Genomic DNA, 18,338 nt, shown 5'->3' with positions numbered 1-18,338 from the left:
TGGCCACTCATGATGCTCCATACTGTATAATGGCCACACATGATGCTCCATACTGTATAATGACCACACATGATGCTCCATACTGTATAATGACCACACATGATGCTCCATACTGTATAATGACCACACATGATGCTCCATACTGTATATTGGCCGCACATGATACTTTGTACCGTATAATGGCCACACATAGCTACTCCTACACACGCGGCTCCGCTCCGTACACCTCGTATATTTAGCTCCACTCCATACACCTCATACACACACACTACTCCGCTCCGTACACCTCATACACACAGCTCCGCTCCGTACACCTCATACACACATGGCTCCGCTCCATACACCTCATACACATTCAGCTCCACTCCATACACCTTTTGCCTTTTGAAAAGATTTTTTATAATTTTTTCTATTTTTTTCTCTGGCGCCCCCTTAGGGTCGGCACCCTAGTTCGCCTATACGTTCGGGCCGGCCCTGATCATCCAGATGGTCATCGGTGAACTGCAAACAGGCATGAACATGTGCTGGCATAAGCAGGGGGACCTTTCTTGCCCTGCAGGATTTTAATCCATGACGGTGTAGTGTGTTACTAAAGGTAATGTTTGAGATTGTGGTCCCAGATCTCTTGTCATTGACCAGGTCCTCCATTGTAGTTCTGTGCTGATTCATGACCTTTCACAGAATCATCCTTACCCCACGAGTCGAGATTTGGCATGAAGCCCCAGATCAAGAACGGTCCTTCCATTTTCTAATAATTATGCCAACAGTTGTTGCCTTTTCACCAAGCTGCTTGCCTATTGCCCTGTAGCCCATCCCTGCATTTTGCAGATCTACAATTTTGTCCCTGGTGTTTTTAGTCAACTCTTTGGTCTTGACCATGATGGAAAGGTTAGAGTGTGATTGATTGTGTGGACAGGTGTCTTTTATACAGCTAACGAGTTTAAACAGATGCAATTAATACAGATAATGAGTGCAGAGTAGGAGGGCTTCTTAGAGAAAATTAACAGGTCTGTGACAGCCATAATTCTTGCTGGTTGGTCTGTGATCAAATACTTATTTTATGCATTTTTTTTTTTTTAAATCATACAATGTGATTTTGTTTTTATTTTTAGATTCTGTCTCTCACAGTTGAAGTGTACCTATGATAAAAATTACAGACCTCTCCTTTCTTTGTAGGTGGGAAAACTTACAAAATCGGCAGTGTATCATATACAGCTCTGGAAACAATTAAGAGACCACTGTAAAATGTTCAGTTTGTCTGATTTTTCTCTTCATAGGTATATTTTGAGTAAAATGTAAATTGTTCTTTTATTCTATAAACTTCTGACAACAGGTCTCCGAAGTTCCAAGCAATAAATTTTGTATTTTGTTTCTGGCAAAGAAAAATCATCAATTTTTTTTTAAAAAGAAAACAGTACTTTCAGACTTAAAATAATGCAAAGAAAGCAAGTTCATAATCATTTAGAAACAACAATACTAATGTTTTAACTCACGAAGAGTTCAGAAATCAATATTTTGTGGAATAACCATGATTTTTAATCACAGCTTTCATGCATCTTGGCATGCTTTCCACCAGTCTTTCACACTGCTTCTGGCACAAAAATTTAAGCTGTTCTTCTTTGTTTGATGTCTTGTGACTATCCATCATCCTTTTGATTACATTCCAGATGTTTTCAATGGGGTTCAGGTCTGGAGATTGGGCTGCCCATGACAGGGTTTTGATGTGGTGGTCTCTTAATTTTTGCCAGAGCTGTACTTACTTTCTACACTGTAAATGGTTAAATCCAAGGTTCAGCTGCGGGGTCAACTAATATTCAACACATTCATTAATGATGTTGAAGACAGGATTGTTCACATTCTTTTTATTTTTGCATTTGACACCAAATATTGTGCAGTCTTTACACAATGTTCAAAAGTTACAAGCAGAATTGGACAAAATGAATGTTTGGGCATCCAGTTGACAGATGATATTAAATGTTTATAAATGTAAAGCTACTCATCTGGATACTAATAATTAGAGATGAGCGAATTGGATCGGGTCCCTACTATTCGGCACGCTTTAGAGCTTACCAAATAAGCTGCAGAAGGAACCCGGATACATGGAGCGCATCGGCTGATCAGCTGTTTGGCTCCGCAGCTGCATGTGTCACGGCTCTGTCACAACACATGCATGGAGAACCTGTGTGTTGGGCTCAGCCGTAAAGTCACAAAGCGGGATTACTGAGTTCTGAAGTGCATTGTTTATAAATGTTGACAAAGCTTTGCTAACTCAATATTTGCACTTTCCTACATTACATTTGACATTAACATTAGTACAAAAACTGAATTAATGAGCTTTATGACATGAGATTCATGGCTAAGTAGCTGCATTTAAGCCTTGCATCTGCAAGCACAATGCTAAGCATCAGATACAGTGGTGTAAAACAGGCTCCCATTGGATTTCAGAGTCTTGGAAATTTCTGGAATGTTCTGTGGAGTGATAATTTACAATTATCTGCATGACTGTCTAAGGCTACGTTCACATTTGCGTTGTGCGCCGCAGCGTCCGCGCCGCAACGCACAACGCAAACAAAAACGCAGCAAAACGCATGCACAACGCTGCGTTTTGCGCCACATGCGTCCTTTTTTTCATTGATTTTTGACACAGCAAAAATGCAACTTGCTGCGTCCTCTGCGCCCAGACGCGGGCGCCGCAGGGACGCATGTGGCGCAAAACGCAAGTGCGACGCATGTCCATGCGCCCCCATGTTAAATATAGGGGCGCATGACGCATGCGGCGACGCTGCGGCGCCCGACGCTGCGGCGCACACCGCAAATGTGAACGTAGCGTAATAGATGAGTGTTGGTCTGGCAAATGCCAAAAGATTGTTACCTTTATTTGTCAACCTTAAAATAGGTTGAGGGATAATACTATGGAGTTTCTCTTCAGGGGTTGGCCAAGGAACCTTAGTTTCAATTAAGGGAAATTTCATATTTTTACTAAAATATTGAAACCATTTTTTACATTTTTCATCCTCCTTATCACAAGCGGATTGGTGGCATCTTAAGACCCCATGGATTGCTTAAATGAACCCCAGGAAAATGCAGAGTTTAGGAGACTTGAGCACTGAGCTTCTGGCTGAGCACTTACAGACAGCATAGACTTTCTATTGTATCCATAATCCACTCTGTATGCGTGCTGAAGTGGGAGTTTCCCTAGGACATCTCTCATGCAGGTACCAATCATGCATCAGCATAGGCAGTGAACTTAATGCTTGGTCGCTAGAAGCGAGCAGCAACATCTGCATCTGGCACTTCCTCAGTGCAAGTATACTAAGCTTTAATTGGTGAAAAAAGCAGCCAGGTGTACATCAGTCTACAGGAGACCTGTTTCTCAGTGTCTCTCAGCAATGGAAACCTAAAACTCCTACCCCTCTCCCATTAGATGTTGGTCCAGTCCAACGGAAAGCGGAGAGAGAATGATGTAAAATAAATATAAATAAATAATGCATTTTTTGGTCTTGATGCCGGCCGCCCCCTACAACCTTTCATCTTAGGCAATGTACTTCAAGTGCGTAGTGTCAAATACAGCCATGGTAATTTCTCTGATGTGTAATAAGAGCTGATTTGTCTTTAAAGCATTTCTCACATTCTAAACATGAGAACGGCTTCTCCCCTGTGTGAATTTTCTGATGTCTAACAAGATTTATTTTTTTTGAAAAACATTTCCCACATTCTGAACATGCAAATGGTTTCTCCCCTGTGTGAATTCTCTGATGTCTAAACAGAGTTGATTTGTCTGTAAAACATTTCCCACATTCTGAGCATGAAAATGGCTTCTCCCCCTTGTGAATTCTCAGATGTGTATCAAGATTCGATTTCTGTTTAAAACATTTCCCACATTCTGAGCATGAAAATGGCTTCTTCCCTGTGTGAGTTATGAGATGTTTAGCAAGATCAGATTTCTGAGAAAAACATCTCCCACATACAGAACATGAAAATATCTTCTCCCCAGTGTGAATTTTCTTATGTCTAGCAAGAGTTGATTTGTCTTTAAAACATTTCCTACATTCTGAACATGAAAATGGTTTTTCCCCTGTGTGAATTCTCTGATGTTTAACAAGATCAGATTTCTTTGTAAAACATTTTCCACATTGGGAACAAGAAAAAGGCTTCTCCCCTGTGTGAATTCTCAGATGTGTAACAAGATTTGTTTTTTGATTAAAACATTTCCCACATTCTGAACATGAAAATGGCTTCTCCCCTGTGTGTCTTCTTTGATGTGTCACAAGATGAGATTTCTGATTAAAACATTTCCCACATTCCGAACATATATATGACTTCTTTCTTGTGAGAGTTTTTTTATGTTTACTATCTGATCTGTTATATTTATTTTGCTTGATATTCTTTGATGAGTCAGAAGATAGGAGCCGTTGAAAAGTATTGGATGATGGATCTTTGCTGTGAAGGACTGGAAGTATTACTGGAATAATGGCATGCTCTTCATATGGATCTGGTGTGATACCACGATCATCTGCAATAACATCTGAAAATATATGTGCCTCTGATCCCCCGCTATAGTCATCTGTCAAAAATGAAACCATTATTATTATATATCACAGCCTTAGTAGTGTATGTATTTTTAAATATTATATATTTTATGATATATACAATGCTCAGCATAAATGAGTAGATCTCCTTAGAAAAGTAAAATTTTATTCAATATCTCTCTGAACACAAGAACGATTTCCAAAATTTTGGCAAAGCTGAATTTCAGAGAACATTTTTTAAACCATAACATGAAAGTAAGCTTAATATTATAACTTTAATTACAAAGTTTTCAGTTTTGCTAAAATTAGTTGATGCAAAAATAAATATACCCCACATCAAAAGCTGCTACATCTAGTATTTTGCATGACCTCCATGATTTTTAAGGATAACACCAAGTCTTCTAACCCTGGTTTGGCTTTCTGTTTCTTTAACTAACTGCAGTGAACTTCAATATCGATTTTCTTCAACCTTTGTAATTAGAATATGCTCCTTTTTAGGTGTTAACTTCCATGGTCAGCCTGGAGGTCAATGTGAAATGGTTGCAGTTGAATCTTTATTTTTTTTTGCTACATTATTCTGACTGTTAAGTAAAGGGTTTTTCTCTGTTAATTAATTTATATTACTTGGAATTTTGAAATCTAAACCTTAGCTTTACTTTTAAAACTTTCTTTAGGATATACTAATATGTGCAACATGGTATTTGTGACACAACTTACCATATTTTTTGGACTATAAGATGTACCCCAAATTTTCAGAAGGAAAATGGAGAAACAAATTAATGCGTCACATAGGGGTCCGTCTTACAGTCCTGAATTCAGCTTACCTTTGGGGGATCAGCAGTGTTGTTGGAGTGAAGTCACAGGGGGTGTTTGGTGGTCCAGCGATGATATGACCCAGACTAGTGTGGCAGGTTCACCGATGCTCGGTGGTGCAGGGGGCTCCGCCGACATTTTGTGAAAGCCTGGAGCCCCCGCACTTCCATTGCTGCGATGCTGTGGCTCCGCACCTGCCACACTGGGATGGGAGTGAGATCATCACCCTGCAGCTTTGGACCACAGGAAGAATCAGCCGACTCCTGCTGCCACCTTGCTAATTGTAAATGCGATATATTCCGGCTATAAGACGCACCCTGTTTTCTCCCAAATTTCTTTGGGGAAAAAGTGCGTATTATAGTCCGAAAAACACAGTAATATTTTCACCATGTTGGACTGTAAACAATAGGACTATATCCCTGGGGTGACCTTGAGGCTCCTCGCATCGAAGTGCAATAGTTCTCTGTTAAACGAAGAATATCAGGGATGCCTTAGAACCCTTTTCTGTTTTGGCTACCTCCAAGCAAACTGGTAAGTTGGTAGCATTTTTTCAACTTCTTGGTAAGCATAACTCAATAACTGGCAAATAACATTAATGTAGACCATATGCATTTTGTCATAATTCAAGTTCATAGATTCTCTCACCAGGAGCATGAAATCACTGAAAACATTAAAACTTTGAAACTTTCCTTTAATCTATTTACCCACCAAACCTGTTTTCACGTTCATGACCAGGCCACATTTTACAATTCTGACCAGTGTCACTTTATGTGGTAATAGCTCTGGAACTCTTCATAGGATCCCACTAATTTTGAGTTAGTTTTTTCGAGACACATTGTACTTCATGATAGTGGTAAAATTTGTTCAATATGACTTGCGTTTATTTGTGAAAAAATTGGAAATTTTTCAAAACTTTTGAAAATTTAGCAGGTCAGAGTTATGTCACACAAAATAGTTAATAAATAACATTTCCCACATGTCCATTTTACATCTGCACTATTTTTGAAACAAAATTTTTTTGTTAGAAGGTTTAAAAGTTGACCAGCGATTTTTCATTTTTCCTACAAAATTTACGCAACCATTTTTTAGGGACCACATCACATTTGAAGTGACTTTGAGGAGACTATATGACAGAAAATACCCAAAATTGATACCAATCTAAAAACTGTAACCATCAAGAAGCTCAAAATCACATTCAAGAAGTGCATTAACCCTTCAGGTGCTGCACAGGAACAGAAGTAATGTGGAAAGAAAAACTAAACATTTACCTTTTTTTCACAAAAATTTAAATTTAGACCCCATTTTTTTTATTTTCACAAGAGTACCAGGAGAAAATGAACACCAAAACTTGTTGTGCAATTTTTCCTGAGTACACCAATACTGAATACATGGTTGAAAATTACTGTTTGGTTGCACAGTAAGGCTCGGAAGGGAAGGGGTGCCATTTGACTTTTTGGGTGCAAAATTTGCTGAAATCATTACCGGATACCATGTCGTGTTTGGAGAGCCCCTGATGTGCCTAAACTGTGACAAACCCCATTTTGTAAACTAGACCCCTCAAGGAATGTATTCTAGATGTGTGGTGACCACCTTTAACCCCCAGGTGCTTCACAAAAGTTTATAATGTAGAGCCGTGAAAATAAAAAAATTACATTTTTAAAACAAAAACGTTCTTTTAGCTCCAATTTTTTTATTTTCACAAAAGTAACAGAAGAAAATGGACCCCAAAATAAGTAGTGCAGTTTCTCCTGAGTATATCAATAACCCATATGTGAGGGAAAACTACTGTTTGGCAGCACAGCAGGGCTCAGAAAGGAAGGAGTGACATTTTGGAACACAAACTTTGATGGAATGGTCTGCGGGTGTCTTGTCGTGTTTGAAGAGCCCCTGATGTGCTTAAACAGTGGAAACCCCCCACAAGTGACTCCATTTTGGAAACTAGACACCAGAAGGAATTTATCACAGTTGCCTCATAGAATTTTACAACGTTGATCTGTGAAAATGAAAAAAATATATAATTATCCCACAAACATATTGTTTTAGCCCCAATGGTTTTCATTTTCATAAGGATAGCAAGAGGAAATGGGCCTCAAAATTTGTTATACTATTTCTGCTGAGTACACTGTTACTCCATATGTGGGGGAAAACTACTTTTGAGGCACAATGCAAAGCTCAGAAGGAAATAAGCACCATACTGGAGTTCAGATTTTGCTGGTGGAATGATTTGAGAGGGCCTTGTCACACTGGCAGAGCCCCTGAGGTGCCAGAACTGCAGAAATCCCCATAAGTGACCCCCTTTTACAAACTACACCCCCAATGAATTCATCCAATGGTACAGTGATCACATTGACACTGCATGTGAAGAAAGAATAATTAAATTTTTACCACTAAAGTGTTGCCTTAGACTCAAGTTTTTAATTTTTATAAGGGCTAATAGGAAAAAATAGACCTCTCGGTTTGTTGTAAAAATTTCTCCTGAATGCGCCAATACCCTACACGCAATCGAGAAATACTTTTGAGGTGGAGTTCAAAGCTCAGAAGGGAAGAAGAACCATATCAAAGAGTCCCTGAGGTGCTAAAACAGCAGAATCCCCCATAAGTTAACCCATTTTACAAACTACACCTCTCAATGAATTCATCTAGACATGCAGTGATCATACTGACACCACATGTGTCACAGAAATTTAAACCATTGGACAGGGAAGAAAAAATAATTATATTTTTACCACCAAAATTTTGTTTTAGCCCCAGATTTTACATTTTCATACTGGGAAATGGGTAAAAGTTGCACCAAAATTTGTCCCACAGTTTCTGATGAATGTAGAAATACCCCATATTTGGCTGTACAGTGCTGCTTAGCCATACGACGAGACTGGAGAGGGACGGAGCGCTATTTGCCTCCTTGAGCGCAGCTGTTCCTAGAATAGTTTGCGGATTTCATATACATAGCCCCTAAGTGCTGGAAGAGCAGAATTCCCCCTAAAGTGACCCCATTTTGAAAATGATACTCCTTTGGGAATTTACCTACAGGTGTAGTAACGATTTTGACTCCATGCGTGTTTTCCAGAAACAAGCAGCAGTAGATGTTGCTTAGTGAAAATTGCCAACTGCCTTTGTAGTCCCCCGTACGTTGCAGCCTGCAGTACATTGTAGGGCCCAGTACGTTTGGAGTTTCCATCTAAATCTCTGAGTGATGCGATTCAGATGAAACCCCTAAGGGATCCATTCACTATAATGAGGCAGGAGAGTTATTCTGGACTCTATCTGGCCTATGTCCAGCATTCTCCTTTTCAGAAGTGCACAAAACTGTGGCACACTGCGCTTTTATGCACACCTAAAAAGACAGACACCACTGGATAATATACGTGACTGAGTCACTGTAAGTGCTCAGCATAGAGCGCAGGATAAATGTGAGCCGAGCCTTAGTGAGATCTTTGGGAAGCAGAATGAAAAAAAAAAAATCAACAGCAGGTGAAGAATTGGTTTTATTTCTTTTTTACACCGTTCCTTGTGTGGTATAAGTGATTAGACTACTTTATAATTCGGGTCGGTGTGATTACAGCCATACCACATTTATACTGTTTTTTTTTATGTTTGGCAGCTGTCGTACACACTATAAAACACTTTATATTGCAAAAACTAGTTTTAGCATCACCATATTTTGAGAGCTATAATTTTTTAATATTTTGGCTGACAGTCATGTGAGGGCTTATTTTTTGTGTGACGTGTTGACATTTTTAGGCTACGTTCACATTTGCGTTGCATCGGGCGCAGGTTCGGCGACGCATAGCGGCGCATGCGTCATGCGCCCCTATATTTAACATGGGGGCGCATGGACATGCGTTGTCTTGTGTCTTGTGACGCATGCGTCATTTTTGGCGCAAGCGTCAGGGCGCACAGGACGCTGCATGCTGCAATTATTTTTCACTGAAAATCATGCCAAAATTTGACGCATGCGTCACAAAAAGCTGCGTTTTACATGCGTTTTTGCATGCGTTGTGCGTTGCGTCGCCGATGCTGCGCCGTACAACGCAAATGTGAACGTAGCCTTATTGGTACCATTCTCGGGCACATGACATTTTTTGATCGCTTTCTATTCCAATTTTTGGGAGGCAGAATAAACAAGAACCAGCAATTCAGGAACTTTTTTGGGGGGATTTTTTTCATACTGTTCCACATGTGGTAAAATTGATAAGCTTGCGAGCTGGGAACTCACCCCTAATGTCACTGTTTAAACTGTCTTAACTCGTACCGAATTTATTGTTTGTACATGTCCCCACTTAATTGTAAAGTGCTGCGGAATATGTTGGCGCTATATAAATAAAAATTATTATTATTATTATTGATCGGTTGAGTACGATTACAGCAATACCACATTTATATATTTGTTATGTTTTGGCGCTTTTACACAATAAACATTTTTTATATTCAGAATATTCATTTCTCTTAAGTATCGACACAAGGAACAGGAATCAGGTAGCTGACAGTGCGCGCTACTGAAGAGGAATGGATACTCACCGCGAACTTTGATGAACACCCAGTGAGTATTCCGGCAGCTGTGCTCTACTTGTGAGCAGCGCATGATGTCCCTGCCATGCGCTGCTTACAAGAATTAAGCAGCTGCTAACACCGGAGCAGGACTCTGCGACTGTGAGGGAGCGGAGGAAGGTAAGAGTAAAGTTTTTTTTCTTAATCTTTTCTGATGGGGCCATGGATACCAGGACTGGGATGGGGCCAATCAATCATACCAGGAAGAAATGAATATTCATTGCCCTCCATGCCCATTGGAGTGGAATGAAGTGCATATTCATTTCTCTTTTGTAGCTGGCACAGGAGTTAGCCGGAGCCCCCAACTTCTGCCTCTGTGACCCGCTGCTCCTCCGATACCGCTCCCCCACCTCCCCACCACAGCCAGAGCCAATAAATCCGGACTATAAGAAGCACCCCCCATTTTCCTCCACATTTTGGAAGGAAACAAGTGTGTCTTATAGTCGGAAAAATACAGTAAATATTTTTTTCACATTATCGTGGTATAACAAATTAAGAACTGTGTAAAATTTGGCTTGTGTCAACTTTCTTAAACTGGTATTCCTGAACTTCTTGGTATCAAGCTAGTTTAGGATAATAATAATATAATAATCTTTATTTTTTATATAGCGCTGACAAATTCTGCAGCGCTTTATAGTTCTGCACACATTATCATCACTGTCCCCATTGGGGCTCACAATCTAAATTCCCTATCAGTATGTCTTTGGAATGTGGGAGGAAACCGGAGAATCCGGAGGAAACCCACGCAAACACTCTTTGCAGATGTTGTCCTTGGTGAGGTTTGAACCCAGGACCTCAGTGCTGCAAGGCTGCAGTGCTATCCACTGAGCCACCAAGCTGCCCTTAAAGGATAAGTGGAAATACCTACTAGGGGACTTTATTACCTGGAGAAAATCTGTACCAACCACAACTTCTTAAAGATGAATGCTTAAGACATTTGTTGGACTTAAAACAGATGCCTTATCTTGTTCTTCTTGCAATACGGATCATAATGAAATGCAGTACATTGTTGTTTCCTTCCTGGAAAGATTTTCAATCAACAGAATCGAATTAAACAGATTCTATCATAGCAAGGCTAGGTTCACATTGCGTTAACAGCAGCCTGTTCAATACATGCGTTAACGGGCTGCTGTTAACGCAAGTGCCGAATTTCGCTAGCGCAGATAGAGCTAGCAGATGCTCTATCTGCGCTAGCAGTGACGGACCCGGAAACGCCCGCGTCCCAGGGTCCGTCACTCAATGATGGCACATCGCTAGCGCACGCCTATTGTGGCGGCGTTAACGGATTGCGTTATAATGCCGCGGTGTAAAGCAGTCCGTCTAAGACTACGTTCACATTTGCGTCCTGCGCCGCAGCGTCGGGCGCTGCAGCGTCGCCGCATGCGTCATGCGCCCCTATATTTAACATGGGGGCGCATGGACATGCGTTGCACTTGCGTTTTGTGACGCATGCGTCACTGTGGTGCATGCGTCAGGGCGCAGAGGACGCAGCAAGTTGCAGTTTTTTCTGCGCCCAAAACCATGCAAAAGTGGACGCATGCGTCACAAAACGCTGCGTTGTGCATGCGTTTACATTTGCGTTGTGCGTTGCGTCGCCGACGCTGCGGCGCACAACGCAAATGTGAACGTAGCCTAACAGACTGCCAAAACTAAATGTGACCCCAGCCTAAGGTAAATTTTTCCAGCTCCAGCACCAGTTTCTCCATCCTTCCTCTGTACTGACATCTTCTGCGTATAGCCATCAGCTAATTTGGCACACTCCTTTGATGTAATGCTCTAAGGCTTTAGAAGTCAGCTCGGGCAGGGACTCATCAACTGAGTATTCAGGTAGTTAATATCTACCACTTTGCTCATCAGCATTCTGCATAGCCTCTAATAGTGAATTGCCTGGTTGCTAAGTAATCCCCACATGTAATCAAGCTGGCTAATAGCTGTAAATCATGCTGCTGAGGCGATGAAAGCTTAATCTCCAAGCAGCCATAAATACTCGGAGACCACCCGAGCGTGCTCGGGAAAACCCGAGCAACGAGTACACTCGCTCATCACTAGTCCCTAACCCTGCTTTGATATACCACTCAACTTTGCTACATAGAATTAATGACTGTCCTGACTTGACCTATTCAATTCTGCTTAATACTCTGCTGTTCATTTCTCCATTGAGCCTCCTGAAGCACCAGGTTCTGCTAGACTGTTTAACCAGTCCACATAGTACTCTGTGACATACTTTGCTCTGCCTCATGACCCGTAACTCTACTCTGCTTTACCATTATCTCGACACTCCTTCACTAGTCTTCCAACACTGAGCTTTCAGCTTCTCAGTGGACTACTATTAAAAACAGCCTCCCTTGCTCCTATCGAACCTTACTGCTGTACCAACATCATTTGTCTGTGATGCCCTACAACTGCTCATACAGAACAATAGCTTTGAAAATCCACTTGACCAGGTAAAACATAACACCTAAAGGATATTTATTTCTAAGTTGACTGACATCCAGGTGTACACAAACAATAGATTTTATCTCTCAACAGTTCTGGTTCTCTACCTTAGTCAAGATATTCTTGTTATTGTGGTTGCATGCTCTACTTGTGAACAGAACAAATATAGTATTCTCATTCAAAAACTGCTGGTCTTTTGTCACCCCTTGACAGAGCCATTTTTGTCCTTAATGACCAAGCCAATTTTGACCACTGTCAGTTTATGAGGTTATAGCTCTTGAACGCATCAACAGATCCCACTGATTCTGAGAATCTTTTTTTCATGACATATTGTACTTCATGTTAGTGGTAAAATTTCTTTGCTATCACTTGCGTTTATGTATGAAAAATGTAATTATTGTACTCAAATCAGAGAGTCATATTGCACAAAATGGTTAATAAATAACATTTCCCACATATCTACTTTACATCAGCTCAATTTTGCAACATTTTTTTTGTTAAGACGTTATAAGGGTTAAAAGTTGACCAGCGATTTCTCATTTTTTTGGGACCACCTCACATTTGAAGTGAGTTTGGGGGGTCAATATGACAGAAAATACCCAAAAGTGACACCATTTTAAAAACTGCACCCCTCAAGGTGCTAAAAACTAGATTCAAGAAGTTTAACCATTTAGGTGCTTCACAGAAACTAAAGCAATATGGAAGGAAAAAATGAACATTTTACTTTTTTTCACAAAAAATGTACTTTAGACCCAAACTTTTCTATTTTCACAATGGTAGCAAGAGAAAATGGACCACAAAATTTCTCCTGAGTACACCGATACCTCGTATCTGGGGGAAAGCCACTGTTTGGGCGCATGGCAGGGCACAAAAGGGAGGGAGCACCATTTGACTTTTTGGGAATGCAAAATTGACTGGAATCAATGGCGAGCGCCATGTCACATTTGGAGACCCTCTTATGTACCTAAACAGTGGAAACCCCCCAATTCTAACTCCAACCCTAACACAGCCTTACCCCTGACCCTAACCCCAACCCTAACTCTAATCCCAACCCTAACCACAACCCTAATCCTAACACCCCAACCATAACCCCAACACAACCCTAACCCCAACACAAGCCTAACCCTTGCCCCAACCCTAACCCCAACCCTAACCCTAGCTTTAACCCCAACCGTATCCCTAGCCCCAACCCTAATGGAAAAATTTAAAAAAAATCATTTTTTTTATTTTAACCTAACTAAGGGGATGATAAAGGGGGGTTTGATTTTCAATTTTTTTTAATTTGATCACTGTGATAAAAAAAATATGGTCTGTACAGCCAGAAGAAATTTATGGAGATTGGCCCCTTTTTTCAATCCAAAATGTGCCTTTTCAATTTTGTCCATTGATACTTTGCCAACAAAAATGCATAAACAAAACAAGTCTAAAAAGTCTGAATGATGTACCCTAAAAAACACAACACAAATTATACCAGAAAGCGAATATGAAAAATCTGTAACTTCCCTGCATTTAGTGGTCACTACTCACATGTACAGATATCTGTAGGAATCTCCTCTTTACACCGCTCATCGCCCCTCACATATGTCTCTGTAGTATAACCCTATAACATTTTTTTTTTAGGAGACACAAATAGATGGAGAAGTATTAAATGAAATCGAAGAAGAATAATGGTCATTAATTAACATGACAGCAGTAGTTATCGCATAGCTGCAGGTCTCCTGTACAAATCCAACCTGCCGGCTCTTAATTCTAACCAGCAGTCTCCATAACCAGAAAATTGTGAGAAGATCCAGACAACATCTTATGTCTAGAATCAGTTTTATCCGGTCATCTCCACCAGGTATAAAACATACACAGAATGGACACTTTATTAGAGACACCCATCTAGTAATACATTTGATCTCTGTTGGCCTTCAGAATCTCAGCAATTTGTGGTGTTGTTGGTTCCATTAGGTGATGAAATCATTCATCGGCAATATTGGCCCATGCCAACAGGATAGCTTCTTGCTGAACCTTGTGCCATAGACCATTGTTCTTATGTCTAAGGGTTTATAGGTGCAATGAAGTGATGAACTTGTTTCTCCACAATGCTAAGGTAGGATTGGGCAATTTTGCCTAAAAGTAAAATCTTGATTTTTTTTTTTAAACAAAAAGCTTTTAGACTATTTTCTTTTTGCTAAACTTGATCAAGGTATATAATCTGTCATACAATGGTGAAAAACTAATAAAGCAGTAGGAATCAGCACACCAATAATGGATTTTACTTAGCAGGGAATATTAAAAAAACACATGTTCCAGTGAGGGCTTCTTTGTAGAGCTCTGTTCACACATGCATTGTAAAGGGGTTTTACCGTTTCAGGAAACATCTGTTCCATGGTTGCGCCGAACCTCCAAAGCTACTCCTGATAACTGTCTTCAGCGCTGAAATCGCAACAACAGTGCAGCAGCAAATCGCTAAACCTCACCTCACTGATTGACTGCAGTGCTGTTTACATGACGTGAATACTGCAGACAATAACAGATACTAGGAGCAGAGACGAATGGAATATACGTATATACTTGTGTATAAGCTGAGTTTTTCAGCATATTTTTTTTGCTGCGGGTGACAGGAGACTGAAGCCGGCGGCTGTGGCTGCAACTGTGCCCGATGCTAAAGTAAAATGAATATTCACTGTGCTGGCAGTGAATATTCATTTCTTTGATGGTGCACAGTTACAGCCGCAGCCGCCGGCTTGCAGAACACATCCTACTTACCTTCCTGCACTCCCTCGCTGCATCTTGTCAGTTCTGGCTCTTCCGGCCGAGCAATCACGTGGCCGCTTATTAAGGTAATGAATCTTCATGCCTCTCCACTCCCATGGGCTTGGAGTGAATATTCATTACCTTAATAAGCGGGGCCATGTGATTGCTCGGCAGGAAGAGCTGCTGGCGCCAGAACGAGATGCAGTGAGGGCGCGCAGAAAGGCAAATATGGATGTTTTTGTTTTTTTTTATTGGAACCATGCATACAAGGATAGGGAATAAGGGGCCATGCATACAAGGATAGGAGATAACTAGCCATGCAAACAAGGACAGGGACGGGGGAGCCATGCATACCAGGATAGGGATGAGGAGACAATGCATATATGACTTATACTCGAGTCAATAAGTTTACCCAGTTTTTTCGTGGCAAAATTAGGTGCCTCGGCTTATACTGGGGTTGACGTATACTCGTGTATATATGGTATGCAGAACAAATCAACAGTTACCAAACATATTAAGATGCAGTTATTGCTGCACAAGGAGGGGTCATACCAGATACTGAAGGCAAAGGTTCACTTACTTTTGTCACTCACAACCATGTGATATGACAGTCTAATAATTTGTTTGATTTGATTCTTTATCTATTTTTAGGAATTGTGTTAAAATCTGATCCAGTTGTGGGGCGTGGCTGGACATGGCCAAGGTGTGATTTCTGCTGCTCCCAACCACCATCCACCTTGCAATCGGTTCCGGTACCTCAGCATGGGCAAATCAGGGGCTAAAAAGACAAGGTCCTGGTCCTCTAACCGTTCTGCATCCATCTAGGGCGATATTAAGCCTTTCCTCACCAGGACACAGAGACCAGACCGGGCACCATCTCCACCATCCATCCTGGAACAGAAGAAGTCAGGAGGTCCTCGCATGTTAAATGTTACCCTTGACCCAGTATTAGATAATTCTAATATATATCGCACCTCTCTTATGTGATTATTAACCCCTTCACGACATTCGCTGCACTAGTACTGCGTTGCATTGTTCTGATGGTCTCCATGGAGACCCCCGGCACCAAGATGGCCGTGGGGTCCTTCCGTGGCCTGCGGGGAAGGTGGCTTATTAGTGCCTGCAGACAGCAGGTGCTGGCATGCCTCCTTCCCTGCCTGTCATATCCTGATCTGACACTCTGCAGTGCAGAGTGTCAGATCAGCGATCTGCTGTAAAATAGTAATGTCCCATATTGGGACAGTGTAATAAAGTAAAAAAATATATATATTATAATGTGTAAAAATATTTTAAGATAATCCCCAAATAAATAAAAAAATAAAATAAATATTTTACCAATAAATACATTAAAAAAAAAAACAATAGAAGTACACATATTTGGTATCATTGCGTCCATAACGACCCAATCTATAAAACTGTCCCACTAGTTAACCCCTTCAGTGCACTTCGTAAAAAAATAAATAAAAAAACAAGACAAAAAACAATACTTTATCATCATTCCGCTGAACAAAAAGTGCAATAAAACGCGATTAAAAAGACAGACGTAAATAAAAATGGTACCGCTGAAAACGTCATCTTGTCCTGTAAAAAACAAGCCGTCATACAACTCCATAAGCAGAAAAATAAAAAAGTTATAGCTCTCAGAATAAAGCAATGCTAAATAATTATTTTTTCTATAAAATAGTTTTTATTGTGTAAGGCTGTGTGCACACGTTGCAGTTTTTTCACTATAAAAATGCATTAAAAACGCATACATATGCATCCTATCATTTAGAATGCATTCTACAATTTTTGTGCACATGATGCCTTTTTTTCTGCAAAAAAAAAAAACGCATCGCGATAAAAAGACGCAGCATGTTCATTAATTTTGGTTTTTTTCGCGTTTTTCCCGCTATATAATGCATTGGGAAAGTTCTGGAAAAAACGCGCAAAAAACACGCAAAAAACGCATGCGGATTTCTTGCAGAAAATGTCCGGTTTTCTTCTAGAATTTTCTGCAAGAAATTCTTACGTGTGCACATACCCTAAAAGCGCCAAAACATAAAAAAGCTATATAAATGAGGTATCGCTTTAATCGTATTGACCCAAAGAATAAAGCTGCCTTACCTATTTTGCCACACGCAGAACAGTATTTTTAAAAAAGCAATTCCTGAATTGCTAGTTTTTATTCAATCTGTCTCCTAAAAATTGGAAAAGAAAGCAATCAAAAAATGTCCTGTGCCCGAAAATGGTACCAATAGAGACATCAGCTCATCCCGCAAAAAACAAGCCCTAACATGACTCTTGATTCTTCACATGCTGTTGATTTTTTCATTCTGCCTCCAAAAGATAGCTGTAAGGTTCGGCGCATATTTATCCTGTGCGCTGCACTGAGCGCTTACAACGGGGTTTCCATGTAAATCTCTGAAATACGTGATTCAGACAGAACCACCAGTGGAAAATTTCCTATAATGAGGCAGATGGAGGCACTGTGGATACCATAGGACCTGTGATCCGGCGGTGTCCGTCTTTTTAGGATTGCATAAAAGTGCTGTTGGCCACAGTTTTGTGCACTTCTGAAAAGAAATACACCGCAGAACAGAGGCCAGATGGAGTCCAGAGGAACTCTGCTGCCTCACTAAAGTGAAAGGATCCCTCGGGGGTTTCATCTGAATCACGTCACTCAAGAGATTTAGATGGAAACCCCAAAGTAAGTGGTCACCGTAGAGATCCGGATAACTGTGATCCCAAACATTATCTAAAATGTTCCCAATAAAGGCTATCACACAATCCACAAAAAAGCAAGTCCACACTCAGATCTGTCTTCTGTTAACGGAAATATAAGGGGTTTCCACGTTACTGGTAGCACAAAGGCTCTGGAAAAGTGAAATGGCTCCTCACCCACCAAAAGAAATTCCGCTAATTCTCCGCTCCCAAATCCAAATGCCCCCCTCCCTTCTGAGCCCCAGTGTGCCTAAACAACATTTAGCGCCCACATGTTTGGCATGTCCGTAGTGATGAGAGCCTGCCTAATTTACAGGTGCGTGTCTCCAGAAACATGAGCTGAGTATAACGTACTGGTGACTGCAACGCACTGGTCACTACAGCGTACTGGTCACTACAACGGCAGTTTGCAGTTTTCACTCAGCAATATCCTCTGCTGCCTGTTTCTGGAAAATACCCATGGAGTCAAAATCGGCACTACGTCTGTAGAAAAATTACCAAAGGGTTATCATTTCCAAAATGGGGTCACTTGAGGGAGGATTCTGCTTTTCTAGCACTTAGGGGCTC

General features: G+C 40.8%; 1 protein-coding gene across 3 annotated transcripts in view; it reads right to left on the bottom strand.

Moving 5' to 3' along the window:
- Window positions 1-1,844: 1,844 nt before the first annotated feature.
- LOC143767376 (uncharacterized) overlaps window positions 1,845-18,338 on the bottom strand; it is a 125,111-nt gene continuing 108,617 nt past the window's right edge. For 2 of the 3 annotated variants that reach the window (XM_077255670.1, XM_077255669.1), the window contains 2 exons: window positions 13,854-13,926; window positions 2,633-4,564 (listed from right to left, as the gene is read on the bottom strand). In XM_077255670.1, the coding sequence (XP_077111785.1) occupies window positions 3,561-4,564; window positions 13,854-13,926 (1,077 nt within the window). In that variant the 3' untranslated portion in view covers window positions 2,633-3,560. Of the gene's footprint in view, window positions 2,507-2,632; window positions 4,565-13,853; window positions 13,927-18,338 lie in introns of those variants that run through there. The other variant, XR_013213704.1, reaches the window with a different exon arrangement.

Source organism: Ranitomeya variabilis, chromosome 4, assembly GCF_051348905.1.
Source record: "Ranitomeya variabilis isolate aRanVar5 chromosome 4, aRanVar5.hap1, whole genome shotgun sequence".
Classification (NCBI taxonomy): domain Eukaryota; kingdom Metazoa; phylum Chordata; class Amphibia; order Anura; family Dendrobatidae; genus Ranitomeya; species Ranitomeya variabilis.
This window is presented reverse-complemented; position numbering and strand designations above follow the sequence as displayed.